Source organism: Strigops habroptila, chromosome 9 (assembly GCF_004027225.2).
Source record: "Strigops habroptila isolate Jane chromosome 9, bStrHab1.2.pri, whole genome shotgun sequence".
NCBI classification, from domain to species: domain Eukaryota; kingdom Metazoa; phylum Chordata; class Aves; order Psittaciformes; family Psittacidae; genus Strigops; species Strigops habroptila.
Window position 1 is genome coordinate 3010211 of NC_044285.2, and position 15429 is coordinate 3025639.

Below are 15429 nucleotides of genomic sequence, written 5' to 3' on the forward strand. Positions count from 1 at the left end.
TTGCAGGGGCTCTCATGGCAGACACACACAGTCCAGCACTGCAATTAAATCAGCAGGTATCAAAGGAAAAAAGCAGCTTTTTTCTGCTTTGAACAGTTTGAATAGACCCAGAAGAAAGAGGTGGCTGCAGGTAGGGGCTGAGTCCTGATGGACATATCTCGAGTGCCTGTCAGAGGGCTCGGAGCCCCATCCCTTGCACTCCCAGGCCTGCAGGGATGCTGGGCACAGCCTCCTCCATCCTTCAGCTCCACATCTGCGGAGCTGGGTAGCGCTGTCCTCAAAGGCAATGGGAAAATGAATACATCTGAGGTGCTCAGATTCTACCTTAGCAGGCCAGCAAAAGACTTAATACCCTGCTCCCACGCTTGTTTTCTGTGCTCCCTGCTGATTCCAGCATGTGTTTCCCAACGTGGCGAGATGCAGTCAGCTGAATTAATGCGAGTGTTGTGCTGAGTAACCAACAATATTATGAATTAACCCAAGGTTCCCGTTAACCTCTTAAGCCACTTGCGTGGCTCTTTCAACACGCACAGTGCTATCAAAATGCTAATGGGGAATTAATCAGATCTTCCTCCCAAACAAAGGACCGCTGTGTCTGAAGCAGGCAGCCCAGGGTGAGGTCGAGGAGTTGTAAACTATAGAGCTACCTATGCTTATTAATACGTTTGTTACATTACTGTGGTGAATATTAGGGAATTGTTACCAAGTCAGACAAATTTGGTCCTGCTGGGACTGCAAGAAGTGTGATGACTGGTGTTTCCTGGGGATGAACGGGCAGATTTGGGGAAAGTGAAAGAATTTTCCTCCTATAAGGAGAAATAGATAATATATGTATATAAAAATATAAGTAATTTTGTGTATATGTATTTTTTTAATGTGTGTGTTTGTATGTGTATATGTGGAGAGATCACAGACTGGTTTGGGTGAAGCTCATACAGTCCCAACCCCTGCCACGGGCAGGGACACCTTCCACTAGAGCAGGTTGCTCCAAGCCCCTGTGTCCAACCTGGCCTTGAACACTGCCAGGGATGGGGCAGCCACAGCTTCTCTGGGCACCCTGTGCCAGCGCCTCAGCACCCTCACAGGGAAGAGCTTCTGCCTGAGAGCTCATCTCCATCTCCCCTCTCAGGACCCAGCTGAGGACGAGGGGAGGTGCTGTTGGAGACCAGGGATTTGAGACAATGTGAAGAGATGGAACCACTGCAGAAAGCAGGCCCACCCCCGGGGCAGGGAGAAGTGAAGCTCCAGATTTCCTGCTCCTCGTTAAGTGATGCAAGAATCTTTTCCTCTCTTAAGTATGAACAGGTTTAAGAGATGCACAATCAGAAACATGGGGATGTTCAAGCCAGGTCTGGGCTTTGGACCAACTCTGGCAGGACCCAGACCCAGGTCAGTCCCCAGTAACCCGGAAAACATCTGCTCTGGCTTCCCTGGGGAGGTGCTGCCCCCTTTTTATCGCAAACATCGGGCACCCGGCTTGGCAGCACTCTCTTCTGGTGACATTTGCCTTCTAGTCTGAAAGCTGTCACTGTGGGCACCCTGCCCACACCCTGGGCTTCCCAGAATGTCAGCCTTGAGCACCAGCAATGGGAGGGAACATATCAAGAGGTGGGCAGAAGGAGCAGCGCTAAAGTGCCTGCAAGCATCCCAAGGGATGTGCCGTGCTTCCCCAAGGACCAAGGTATGTATCCTTGCCAGCATCCCCATTTTCCTACTCTTCAACCTAAAGCCATACCTGTTTCTGCCCTCTCACTGTACCCATGGGGTGTAAAGCTTTCCCACAAGAGAAAAAAATGCTTCTTGCTCCTCAGAGGCGGTGTCTGAACAATCCTTCATCTGGGCAAGAGCAGACAAGTGGCCTTAAGCGTGTGAGCAATGCTGGACCTGTTCTCTCCCACTCACCAGAAAGCAGATGAATAATGTTTTCAGGAGATTAAAGATACTTTCCTGCTTATTTGAGGCTCGCCAGAAAGAAAACACACCTTCAAGGTCTGCCTCCCATTAGCAATCACCACTAATACAAACAAGACACCAAGTGAGTGTCTGATGGATAAATTATCTTCCTCTACCACAAGCCATTCCCATCACCTTACATGAAACTCCTTCTTGCACTGGTCAAGCCAAGCTGGCAGAAAGAGCCCCATTAGGGTTGAGTAACTAACCTTGAGTGGAACAAGCCCAGGAAAGCCAAACGGTGATTACACATCCCATCGGAGCTTGGATGCTTCCTAAAGGGCTCACACTAATCCCCACCAGTCAGCCTTGGCTCCTGCAGCTCTAACTGATTTTGCCTTTCTCTTTGGGCATCATTTTTAGCATAGATCATTGTTCGCATGGGGAAAGCCAAGTGCTCGGCACCAGTGTACAGCTCAGCATCACCCTCAGCACTGAGGCTTTCCATATCCTCATTGCCTCAGCCAGCCTGCAAGGACTGCTTGCCACTACTCCAATCATAATCAGATGTTAGCTGGGGCACTGGGAGACCAGTGCAGATCCTTTCTGACCGATGGGGATCCATCCCCTCTTGGAGACGGGATCGAGAAAGCCCCCTGGGTGTCCAAAGGAGATTTGCTTTCTTGGGGAGACATCTCCCAGCTTCCCCACATGTGTGACCACAGCAAGTCAAGACTTGTTATTCTAAAACAAAGCTCTTTCATCCTGATAAACTCCAGATGCTCATTCACAGCCGCATTAGTCACAAAAACCCAGGGATCCATCTCCTATAAGTTCAGAGCTCCTGAGCTGCCCGAAGATTTCACAAACCCAAAGAAAATCAACAAACCCACATGTCTCAAAAGCAAATTACTCTTCAAAAACAACCTCCCCCCCACATTTAATAACAACCAGCAGAGAACAAACAAAGAAATAATCCACTGTCCCTAATTATATGGAAAGCAACAACACAGCTGAATAAACCCATCTCTTCAACCCACACCCAGAGAAGAGGCCCCAACCTTCACAAGCAACTTCTGGCACATGAATGAGAAACAAAAAGTCCATTTTACTCACCACAGACCCGCTGATCCCTCCAGCAGCCTCCCTTGACCTCCTGGTGCAGCCGAAGACCATCAGCACCCAGAATGGGTGAGGTGGTCCCTCCACCCCATCATCTTCCTCGTTCACACATCCCAGGCATCACCTGCAGGTGCTGGAGCTGGGACAAGCCTTTAGGGCAAAGCAAATATGGGGACAGCCCACACATGGTCTGTGAGCTGCCAGCTCATGCCCTGGGACAGGAGCAGCCAAGAGGGGCTGGGCAGCGTTGAGTCTAGTTCTTGCTCTCTGGTTACCCCACATAATCTGGTCAATGATGTGTCCCAGAGAGCTGCTGTGTAAGGATGTGTCTGCATGACCCTCTGCATGCCAGAGCAAGGCGGTAGGGGCTGTTTGCCCTTCTGTCTGCCTCCAAAAGGGAGAAGAAACTCCATCTCATCCCATCTGATCCCACCATGGTTCTTCATACCCCTCTTGCTTGACTTCCTCCATCCCCACAGCACCTCCTCTCTTCCCACCATGTCCAGGGGGACTAATGCCCCGGCATTAGTCACTCCCCAAAGATTTAGATCCTTCCCAGGGCTTGACACACAGTTGTGGGAGAACCAGGCAGGCTCTGAGCCAGGAGATCCGAGATTTCCAGAGAGCTTTTCCTGCAGTGGGTGGAGGAAACAGAGTAAAAGCCTGTGATTGCACCTCTGTAGCCTCTCAGGGTGACACCATTTAGTGCTGGGCTCCTCCCAGGGGTTGATGCTGCAGATGCTTGATCCCAGAATCAGGGCCAGAGCATGTGTAGGGTACAAAAAAGATGGTTTTCTAGTTGTCACAGGGCTGCCAGAATATGGAAGAATGACCATAACTACCCCCAAATGTTTTTCACCCTGAGTACAGGTAGGAGACACATTCCCAGTTTCTGGCCACGGACCCTCACCCACCAAATTTGGGTGGCAAACCTCTATATAAGTCTCCAGAATGATCCTATGGGACAAAGTAGTCCCCAAAGCTGTGCATCCCATCTCCTCGTGGGTATGTGTCTTCAGCAGGCCGTGTTGACAGTTGTCCCATTGGAGCACCCTGATGCCACCCCACCATTTACAGCACCATCCTTGGTGTTCTTCTCTGAGGCTGAGATGGGTTTGTGTCTCTCGTGCCTGGTAATGGCTGTCTCAATGCCCCTGAGACACAACTGCACATCCTCCCGAAAGGACGGGGTGTACAGTCCATAGATGATAGGGTCGGTGCAGGTGTGCAGCAAGCCAAAGAGAAAGAAGCTGTGGTTGATATACTCCGGCATCTTCTGGATCATGGCTGGCTGGAACCAGTACCACAAGCCCAGGAGGTAATATGGGGTCCAGCAGATGATGAAGGTGGCAACAATCACTATGGTCATCTTCAGAGTCTTCATGCGTGCCTTGGAGATGTGGTCACTTTGATTTCTTATCAAACCTGCCAGGGAGAGCCAAAAGGATAGCTGAGATGGGAGAGCACCAGGAGAACATAACCATCCATGACTGTGCTTCTGCCAGAGAGGGGAGACCATCTCCTGGTCTGGTCCGAGGCCCACAGGAGGCAGAAGACAGCAAGGAGAGGGGGTCAAGAAGCTTGTGTAAAACCCCTTAGCTGGGGTTCAAAGGGTGGTGGGACAGACCCAACAACGCTCCAGGCTGGAGCAGGTTCAGTCATGGAGTCATGGTGGACACTAAAGGGTTGGGACCTGCTTACCTTTATTGATCTTTAGCTGCTTGCTGATCTCCCAAATGATCCGGGTGTAGCAAACAATCATAACGCTCAGGGGGGTGATGTAGAGGGTGGTGAAGGTGAACATGTTATACACGGTTTCCTCCCAGTGCGTTCGGAAGCTCCCATGAGTAACACACTGAGTGAAGTTCCCTCCTGGGGCTGTGTCCAGGTGGAAGAGGAAAAGCTGAAATGGAGAAACAAATAATAATTCAGAGAGCCTTTGGAATAGGGCACCACATGCTGCTCCTGGATGTGCATGGGCAGCACCTCCTGCTGCTGCCGGGCTGGGAGAGATGCTCTGGTCACCTAACTCATGGCTATGGCCAGGATGGATGGGAGCTCCGAAATCCCATTTTCTGGCCATATCAAATGTTATTTTGGTCAGGAGCTGCTCAGGTTTGTCTTGGTCTGCTCCAACATGTAACACCCTGATGGTGTTGCAATGAATGGGTGCTAGAAGGAAGGTGCAAAGCAGCACTGAGCACCCAATGCTCAGTGCTGCTTTACACACTGTTTCATTCCACAAAGTGAATATGGTGGTGTTGGAACCAATGGATTGGGATAGACTTGTTGAGGCTGCCGGGATGCGGAAGCCCCCCTCCAAACCCACCCCAGCTTGGGCAAACCACATGGGGAGAGCACCAAGCCCTACCTGGGGTGAAGCCAGGAGCAAGCTGCCAGCCCAGGCAGCACGGAGCAGCAGCCCATTGCGGCGGCGAGCGCGGGAGAAGGGATGGAGGATGGCCGCGTGCCGGTCCAGGCTGATGACCACCAGCACCAGGGCGGCCGCATACATGGCAAAGAGCTTGAGGAAGTTGAGGAGCTTGCAGGAGATGTCCCCTCCGTACCACTGCACCGTCACGTTCCACGCCGCATCCAGGGGCATCACCGTCACCGTCACCAGCAGGTCGGCCAGCGCCAGGCTGAGGATCAGTGGCCGCACGTGGGATTTCCTCCTCTTCCTCAGCAGGCTGCCCAGCACCGCCGCGTTGCTGCCTGCTGCCAGCAGGAAGAAGATGACCGTGATGATCACCCGCACCCTTGCCGCTTGTGTGAACCGGGGCTCGACCCAGCGTTCAGGGCAGATGGAGGCCGAGACGTTGGCATCCTCCTCCTTGGTGGGGGCATCAGGAGATGTGAGGAGCTGCTCGTCACTCATCCCCTGCTGAAACAAAGCAGCAATGTGAATCCCCTCTTAGGTGCTGTGTGATGTGCTGCAGCTTCAATATAAGGGGAGATGGTGGGATCTGCACTGGAGGCACCAGCAGTGACCTCCCAGTCCCAGCCCATCCCCTCTGTGTTGCCTGTTTTGCCAAGCCAGCACATCTCCCAGTGTGGTGACACTGCCTGGCTGCCCTCTTTGGCTAACCCCTGCTGTAGCTATAGAGATTGCTCACACCGATGTGTATTTTTAGCTCTTTGCGAGGCGGGTGAGCAGCTGGGAAGCGGGACCGGTGGCCAGAATTGAGGGATGAGCTGCTGCCCACCAGCGCCCAGCCAGGAATGGGTCACACTGGAGCTGGCTGAGCCTGTGCTGGAGCTGCCGGTTCAAGGACTCATCCTTCCAAAGGGGCTTTGCAAGCAGGGCTCAGCTCTTTAAAAATCCCATGGCACTTTCCATTAGTGTGTTAAACCTTAATGGTCCACCTCCATCTCCAGCACTGGATCTGGGGCCATGGGTGGGAGCACCTGCGGGTGACCAGGAGGGGAGAAAGGGGATCCCACACTGTCTGGGGACTGACTGTGGCTCTCAGGAGAGGGTCATGGTGGCATTTAGAAGCCTGGACCTTACCACTGCCACCAGCTCAACACCTCTTGCAGTCCCTTTGCCTTGGGGGGTGAAGCAGAAAGAGGAGATGAAGGTAGAAATACATCCACACAGGGGGTGGCTGGGGGTGATGAGCAACATGGTGGTTCCCCATGGTTTGACTCAGTTGCCCTTTTTGCCCCAGCACAACCAGCCTGGGGACAACTTACGTTTCAAGGGCAAATATTTCAAACTCTTGGGGACACGAGCTGTTAAAACAGTCCCAGCCACAGGCAGGGTATGTCCCTTGGTGTTTTAAGCACTTTCTGCATTCCCTACCTTAGAACAAATAACATGAGCAGCAGAAATCAAATCTGCCTCTCCAGCTCTGCAGGACGGAGGTGCCAACACCTTGCAGCAAGCCACCCTCCTCCAGCCCCACAACCAGCAGCCCGAGCCCCCTTGCTGCCCGAGCCCCCCTCCTTCCCCACAGAACAACCCAACACGCAAACAGCAAAAAGAAGCAGCAGTTTAAAAGCACCTAGCTGCTTGCTGGCTCTCTGGAAGAAACAAGGGGAAACCCGTGTCCAGGTCTGCATCACTCCCAGCCGATGGGAACGTACCTGGCATACGCATGCCCTGACGCCAAGAGAAAATGCTCCTTGTCTTTCCCCACGGGTCTCCCACCACTGCGGTGCCGAGTCAGGATGCTCCAGCGCGTCTTTGCATCACATCCCTGCAACAAACTCCTTAAAGCAGCAAGATCTCCCCTTGCGAGTCAGGAGCGATGCTGTTTTTAGCACAGGCAAACGCAGGCATCTGCAGATGGCAACGCCGATGCAAACATCCCCTGCACTGGCAAACCAGGAGGTGGGCACCCATGGGCAGCCCGGGTCAGGCAGATGATGGTGTTTCACCCCTGCCCTTGCAGACTTAAGGAGCTGCTTGGTTTCAGGCTTAATGAGCAGGCAGCAGTGATGATGACAAAGCTGCTGTATTGCAAGGAATGGCCAAAATTCAAGATGCTGTAGCCAAATGTGGCCCCATCAGGGATAAGTGCCAACACTCCCTGCATCAGTTTTCTATAAATACAGGGAAATGAGTTAATTATCCCTGGAGTTAGTGATGAATATCCCGTTGCTCAGACAACCAGGAAACTCATAGCACAAACAGGCACACGCGTGCCACAGCGATGCTCCTGGACCACACAGGTCCATGGGAGCATCACGAATGAACACAGGAACGTGCTTGAACTGGAAATGCTCTAAGGAGGGAATTAACAAGAAGAAACTTGGGTCATTTTTCCATTTTAATGAATATACATTTTTTTTCTGCGCTCTATCAGTTCCCACCTTGTTCTTTCTTTCTTTCTTTCAGCATAATGCAGTGAGAGCTCAATGTGAAAACCCAGGAGGGACAAAGAGCTCACAGAAGCTTAATAAACATGATGTGCAATGCAAGGGCAGGGAGGGAAACTGAGGACACCCTGCTCCTCTGACCAGCAAGAGTGAATGAGCAGGGGGGGTGACAGAGGACCAGCCCCAAGCCCCGCTGGGACCAGCACCAGCAAACGTGCTCCCAGGGGCATCACAGGGACTTTAATTACATGCAAATAGACCTTCACATCTCTTCGTCTATTACATTAAGAAGTGCACGGTGTGCATGGGGACTGCAGGTCCCAGGCTGGAGCCGGTGGCTCTGTGCTGTTCACTGAGAAGAGGAGGTTCCCTTTCTGGGATAGGAGGTTTTCTGATGTTAAACCTATTCCCACTTATCCCTGGGAGGAGATACCTGAGGTCTGATGGGGGGTTGCACCATCTCTGAGCCTGCTGTGCTAGGAGGAATGCTCCTGGGCACAAGCGAAACAGGAGGACTTTTTCCCCTTTGTGGGGTTAAGAGTCAAATTGTGTGGCAGAGACTGGTTCCTGAAACCCAGGAGATGCTGCAGGCTCTGGACCACCTCAGCCCTTGAGGCACCGCCATCCACCAGAGCCCCCTGAACCCCCATTGCTTCTGCACTGACCCAAAAGGGATCAAGCTGGAAACTCTCTGCTCAGAGCCCCAGAGGGCAATTTACGCATTCAAAGTGCAGGAGGGCAGGCGCCCAGCGTGCATCAGCCACCCCTGCCACGGAGAACGGGACCATCCCCATCACTTCCTTACCTGGCAGGAGCATCACCCCCCAGCACCACAGGAAAGCCTAGTTCGTGGGGGGAGAAAAGGCACAAAACCCGTGAAGAAGTCGTGTGGAAGCCTGCTTGTTCCAGCAGCCACCTCCTCCTGGCGTTAGGCCCCTGCTTAAAGCTGAGATTACATTGGCCCCACATGCTCATCCTTTTTTTCCCTTTCATTTAGCTCTTTGCACCTGCACGAAAGCAATTGAATAGTGAGTCAGGAATGTATTCCCTGTTTGTCCTCCTTCCTGGCTGGCTGCCTTTTTGTCTAGAAATGTCCTCTCCATCCCCGACTGTATGATGTAAGAGAGGGACAGGATTTTTCTGGGGGACTGTAAGCCTCACTCATGCCACAACAAAGCCTTTGGTCCCTGTTCAGAGAGGATGTTTTTAACATGGCATCATGCAGAAATGTCCTGGGCATGCATTAGCAATAAGTCTTATTTAAGGGTGGGGTTCCTCATTAAAATGACTATTTTCCTCCGGTGTTTGCACAGTAACCCCCTTGTGTTTTCCCTTGTTTCTTTTTTCCCCTCATCTCCTCAAAGGTCAGCTTGGATGGTGTCTGCTCAGCAGCCTTCAGCTGAAGCTCTGAACACTGGTTTAACGATCAGAGGGTTTTGGTCCCCAGGATTAGGAAACAGTGCTGGCAGACAGGGCTTGTTTCCATACACCCCAGCTTGGCTCTTCCCGAAATCCCTTCCTTTTGGGATGCTGCCCCAGTACATCCCTGGAGCTGCAGCCCAGCGCTGGGTCATGGGGAGCCAGAGCATCTCCAGGCATCCCCAAATAGGACTTTTCTCCCCAAATCCATACAGATCATCCTGGGATGCTGGAGAAAACAGAAAGTTACACCACTAGCAATTTTTGCATGAGCAGACCTTAAAGAAAAAGGCAAGTGCTGTGTTTTTCCATCGGATATCCTGTATAAACTGGGATCTCATGCAGAGAAAGTGGCACGGGATGTAATTTCCATTAGCTGAGTGCAAACACATGGCAGGGAACCTGCTGCTGTTTATGCTCATAAATCACCACCAGGGTCTTGGCTTCACAAAAGAGAGAAAAACTTGTATTTCACTTCTGAGAGGAACTCCTGCTGCTGAGTGTTATGAGGGGGTAATGACTGCTCTTGTTCCAGCAGAACCATCCTATAGCAGCATGATCACCTGCACCCTCACCCCCAGCACCCTTGGGTGTTTGTGCTGGGCCGGCTATCCAACAATTCCCTTTGCCCAGAGAAACTTCATGATTTCAGAGTTCTTAATGCTGATTTTTGTTTTCTTTTTCCCCTCCAATTCTTCTCCTCCTCCTCCTCCAAACCTTGAATTGTCTCAGGAGCAGCTCGTCCAAGGAAATTTTTGTCTCATACTGGACTCAAAACAGAAAGTCTAGTCAGGGACATCTGACATGCAATGTTTTTGTGAGTAAATACCAGCGTCCATGAAGTCATTTCCCGGGGTTAGAAATGAGCTCACCTCTGGAACGGCTTCTCTTCTTACCCAGAGTTCACAAGTCAAGCGGTTGGGAAGCTCCCAGTTTTCATTCTCTTGAGAAAACAGCATCGGGGCTGCCTGTGGCGTGATGCTGCCTCCGGTTGTACACTATGGACAGGTCCGCGGTGCAACAACACCCTGAATTCCCTGAAATCCTTCAGCAAAAGGCAGAGGACCAAAGCTCAGCGGTCACTGGGGATAAACCAGCGTCTCATTCTGCCTGCTCACCCAGCCCTGGCTGCTCTGCTGAGCCTGCCAAGAGGGACAATAATTGCTGTCCCTCGTGGCGATAATCTGGGTCATCCCGTCCACCTCCTAAAAGCCCTTGTTTAAAGCAGAGGGAGGGCTCTCTCCTGCCCACTGGGCTCAGGATCTCGGTAAATTCTGTCTATGGACTGTTTCTTGGTGAAATAACACACTCTTTTTGATTCAGTTTCATATATTGAAGCCTTGCTGGAGACCTCGCTGGCAAGTGCCCTTCTCCAGGGGTACCATGCAATTGGATAGCGGTGCTAAGAAAAACATGCTCTCGATCCTCAAACCCACTGCAATTCCCATCTTTTTATACCCTGGCTGGTGTTCCTGGTGTTCCTGGATATCCAAGTCATGTCCCCAGCCAGGATGGTGTAAAGGACAAGGATCCCTCTGGCAGGGGAGCACATATGTCCAAAGCATCATTCCCAGAGGTTCCCTAAATTTACACCTTCCCATGTGGAGCCGCAGCTCTCAGGGTCTTTCTTCCATCTCTCACCAGGATATGTTGACCAGAGCAAAATCCTCTTTCCCCATCTCTAAACTAGACAAGAGAGAAGAGTGAGTCTATCACCCTAGACCAAACCCTGAGGTCAAGCTCCAGAAAACCTGGTGGGCTTTGGTGCTGAGCCCCATCCACTCATTGTCAAGTGATAAACCTGGATGCGTGTGTACATCACCATTCCACTCACAGTTCACCTTTCCCACAGCAGCTTTTCCTTGCCCAGGCTGGAAACTGCACCGTGGGGGATCTATTTGGGATCTCACCCAGCACCCTGGTCCTGTGATGCTCCAGTCCCCAATAAACCAGGAAAATCACCTGTAAGGTTGATGGAGGGGCCATGGGTCCCCTTCAGCTCCAGCACACACTGACCCAGACAGGGCTTTCACTGCCCTAACTGGGTATTTTTCTTGAGCTGGAAGAAATTATGAAATCCCGATGTTTTCACTGTGACTAACCCATGGAAGTGAACAATTTTGCCCTTGTTTTTGGATGGGTTTTAGTTGCTCTCCTTGTCTTTGCCTTTCGTGCCCTCTTTTATCCTTCACTTCTTTTTACTCCCTGTGGGACCTGCCCATCGCATTGCTCCAAACATGAAATATCTTCCTCTCCCCATGCTCCCAAATTTGATTGTGTGTCCCAAGGCCATATTTCAGCGCTCCCTTTGGATGGTCCTTCCCAAACACACAGGCCAGATTCAAGGGCGGGTTTCCTGCATTTCACTCAGAGAGAGGTGAGATGTGGGGAAAGCTGAAAGCCTCATGGGACCCTCTGCAGCATTACCCAGGAGTGAGAAGCAGGGAAAACCTCCCCTGGCTTTCCCTCCCCTGGAAGGAAAACCTTCCCCTGTGCTTCATATCTCCAAGCAGTTTTCAAGGCTTAAAAACACCCTTTATGCAGCGACATCGCTGCTTTTAGGAAGGATCAGTGGCTCAGTGGGGAAAGAAGCCATTGATGCTAAATTAAACAAGCCAGAGGAGCATAATTTCTGCTCCACCACCCTGTTTTGACCCTCCTGCAAGAAACCTGCTCTGAGCCAGGCTCTGGGATTGCACGACCCTGGTGTTCCTTGGGATGAGCATCAGTGCTGACATCTCCCCCGGCCAGATTTGGCTTCTCAGGGAAGTGTTTCTGGGAAGCAAAGCTCAATCCAATGCCGGGAGCATTGCACTGAGTTTTTCTTGGGAAGGGCTTATCTCTCCTGCTGCCTTCCCACCCTGCTCCCGGCAGTTTCCATCTCCCCCATTCCAAGGTGCTCAAACCAGGATGCTGCCAGCCCTTCCCTTTGCAGCACTTGCCCCTCACCAAACACCTCTGCCCACTGCTGGCAAACTCACATTTACCCTCCGGGAAAGCTGATACGGCCACAACCGCTCCAAGGGGAATCCCGGCAATGCTGGAATTAGCTCGGTACAGACTGGCTCTTCCGAGCATGCCCTCATGAGCTCATGAGATATTTTACAGCTCTGGTCACCCCCATGACCAGAGGTGCTCCGGGAAGGGGAGACGTTTCTGTGCCCTCTTCTGTCAGTGTGGATGCTGGCAAACTCTTTAGGAGCCAAAACTCGGATGTGGATCAACCCCGACTGCCTCAGTGCAATAATTAACCCGAAATAAATTCATGTATGGTTCATGTATGGTGCCCACCACCCGCCCGGCTCCATCCCTTGCATGTTTTCTGTCCATCCCAAGTAAAGGCTCATCCATACATTAAAAGGTACCTCTTAACATGATGCTCCGTTTTCACTGCCATCACCATCGCCTCTGGTCCAGCTTACACAGCCTGCACCTCTTCCATGTGCTGCTGGTGCAGTCCCTGCAGAGTGAGACAGAGACAAACCACGGTGTGCTGGAAGATCCAAGCCCTCCCCTGCAATAACCATGGGTTAGGCAGGATTTTGCTAGTTTTTTAGGGAAAACCGGCTGGTGCTTTGCTGGTGCAAATCAGCTGCAAATCTACCTGCCTTGACCTGGTTTATGGCAAGAAAATCGTGGTGAAAAAGGCATAGATGAGCCCAGGGACTGCCATCCCATGGGTGGGAGGCTGCTCTCCCTGCCAAGCATGGGTGCACAGCTTGGAAAACCTCCAAACCCAAAGCTAATTCCTGTAAATAAGAGTAATAAATTAAGGATTTCTTCAGGAGCAATTAATTGCCCAAAGCAACATGTGCTTTGACACAGGATGGTCTTTGTCCACCAAACCCTGTCCAGAGCTAATGCAAACAGCCCTTGGGCTGTGGGTTGGAGCTCTGCTCCTGCTCTTCCTCCATGGTTTAAATGCCCCCATTGAGGCACAGCCCTGCCTCAGACATGGCCACATTCCAATTGTGCCCATTCCCATCCTGCAACTGCGTTTCCATCACCAATCCAAGGTTGTGCAATAATCCAGACCTTGCTGCTAGCCTGCATCTGCCAGCAGGAGGTACCCAGCCAACATTAGTGTTGTACCAGCACATGGCACCATGATGCTGCCCTGTGAGTGTCCCCAAGGAGATAATGCTCCAGGCATCGTGCAGGGAGAGGCTGGGATGTGCATTACTCATGGAGGGCTTGAAAATAACTGCCTTCTCCATCTCGCAGAGAGTTTCTAAATGGTCCAGAATACTTATCTTAACTTCCTCAGCACTGTAATTTAAAAGAGATTTGCTATTGAGGCATTTCTGGTGCTCTCATAGCATCTCCCGTCTCTGCTCTTTCAAGCTGTGATGGGGAAGGAGACATGTCAGAAATGGACACAGCATCCAGGAGGGCAACCCCAGCAGGACCCTTCAGCAGTCCAGGATATCCCAGTGACCAGCAAACCCCACTCCAGGCAACATGGGTCTGGATGCGGAGCTGTACACATGCAGCAGGGATGCAGGTGACAGTGCCTGGGCACTCGGATAACAGCCATGCCTTGCAAAAGCACTAGAAAAAGCCCTTTGCCTTGACAGATTGGGTCACGGAGCAGGGGACACCCCAGATTTACATGCTGGGGGTGTCAGGTATGTGCTGGTGCTGGCAGACATTTGGGGGGTCACCCCATGGCCGGACCCCACAAGCAGCATGGCAGCAGCCGCTTGCTCTCCCCCAGCTCTCAGAAAAAGCCTCTCTGACCTCCACAGCTAAAATGAGTCTTTCCCTGCCTCCTGCCTTCCACAGTGTCCCCCCTCTGTGGTGCTGCTTGCGTCTGTTTCATAAATGATGTATGTGGAGCTGAGCACTGCTGAGCCACGGTCAAGGCTTTAGCCTCAAAAAGCAAATCCTTCCTGGGGGGAAAGGTCCGCTCACTGCTTTTCTCCCAGCCACAGTCTGTAAATCCTCATCCACACAATAAAACCAAACTCCAGTAGTTCATTTTTTGGGCTCTTTTCCAAAGCTTTTAGGCAGTTGGAGTGTAATTTCGTGCTGATGAAGCAGTGGGAGAGGGCTTAAGTGAAACAATATTGTGGTGGTGCGAGGTTTGCTGGTGGTTCAGAGCTCAGAGTGAACCCCGGGGCCCCGCCATGTCTCCCAGCTCTCCTACAAACCATGGAAATCGCCAGTCCGGCTCCTGGGATAGCAAAACAGGACTGAAAAAACAACATTAGCCACCCCTGGAGCATGGCTGGAGCAGCGCTCGAGCCAAGTGCTTAATGAAATCCCAGCTCCCAGCTCGCCCTCCGAAACCACGCAAACTTCCCCAAAGTGTTTGGGATGGAACAAAGTCATCAATCACTTATTTTAACTTCCATCTCCGTAAACAGAAGTGAGCACAGAAACAGGCAGCAGGGGAAAATAACTGTCAGCTCCCTTCGGAGGAGCGGAGAGGGAGGACGGGGCAGGCGGCGGGGAACTGAGCACGGCCTTGGCCCCAGAGGGCATTTCATGGACCCCAAAGGGTATCTCATGGACCTCACGGGGCATTTCATAGTCCCTACAGCCTGTAAACCTCATGCACAGCCCTGAGAGCAGCCCCACCACCCCCAGACACCCTCCCAGCAGGGTGCTGTCAGATTTGGCAACAGTCACTCTGCCAATGCCTTATCGGAAAGGGTGGGAGGCACAAATAGCTGGGATGAGCATCACTAGCCGGTTTTCCTCTGGATTTATTAGAGGGACACAAGAGGGACAACCACGAAGGAGTACGGAGTGGGCGATGCTGTTCCACCATCTGCTGTCACACTCCTCTTACCCTGCCCCAGCCTCAGCACTGGTGGGGGGGAAGCATTAAGCATGGCAGCATTCATCTAAATACGTTATGGATTTGTAATCACACGTCAGTGATGAAACCACGGAAAAACCCATGAGAGCTGGGCAGGGTCCCCAGGGTTAATCTGGGAGAGGAATGAATTCAAGGGGCACCAATGCTTTGGCTGGGAAACACCAGTCTCAGGCAGCTGAACCCTGATGTGATGGCCAGAAAGACAAGAGCAGTTTGGTCTGGGATGCATCCTTCCCCACTGGCCATGGGCACAGGGCAGCACCCTGCTTGTTCCCCTACCTCACAGATCTGGGTGTTCTCCACCTCGGGTTGACGGGAAGCAGCCGCGCATGTCCCGGAGCTGC

The 15429-nt window shown here is 52.0% G+C and overlaps 1 protein-coding gene across 2 annotated transcripts in view; it reads right to left on the reverse strand.

The window, feature by feature from the left end:
• LOC115612790 (gonadotropin-releasing hormone II receptor-like) overlaps positions 1-12762 on the reverse strand; it is a 48584-nt gene extending 35822 nt beyond the window's left edge. The window contains exons 1-7 of one of the 2 annotated variants that reach the window (XM_030497540.2): positions 12624-12762; positions 10131-10303; positions 8645-8846; positions 7105-7331; positions 5387-5896; positions 4717-4918; positions 3010-4440 (exon numbers count right to left, since the gene is read on the reverse strand). In XM_030497540.2, the coding sequence (XP_030353400.1) occupies positions 4031-4440; positions 4717-4918; positions 5387-5893 (1119 nt within the window). In that variant the 5' untranslated portion in view covers positions 5894-5896; positions 7105-7331; positions 8645-8846; positions 10131-10303; positions 12624-12762 and the 3' untranslated portion in view covers positions 3010-4030. Of the gene's footprint in view, positions 1-3009; positions 4441-4716; positions 4919-5386; positions 5897-7104; positions 7332-8644; positions 9425-10130; positions 10304-12623 lie in introns of those variants that run through there. The other variant, XM_030497541.2, reaches the window with a different exon arrangement.
• Between the last annotated feature and the right edge of the window lie 2667 nt (positions 12763-15429).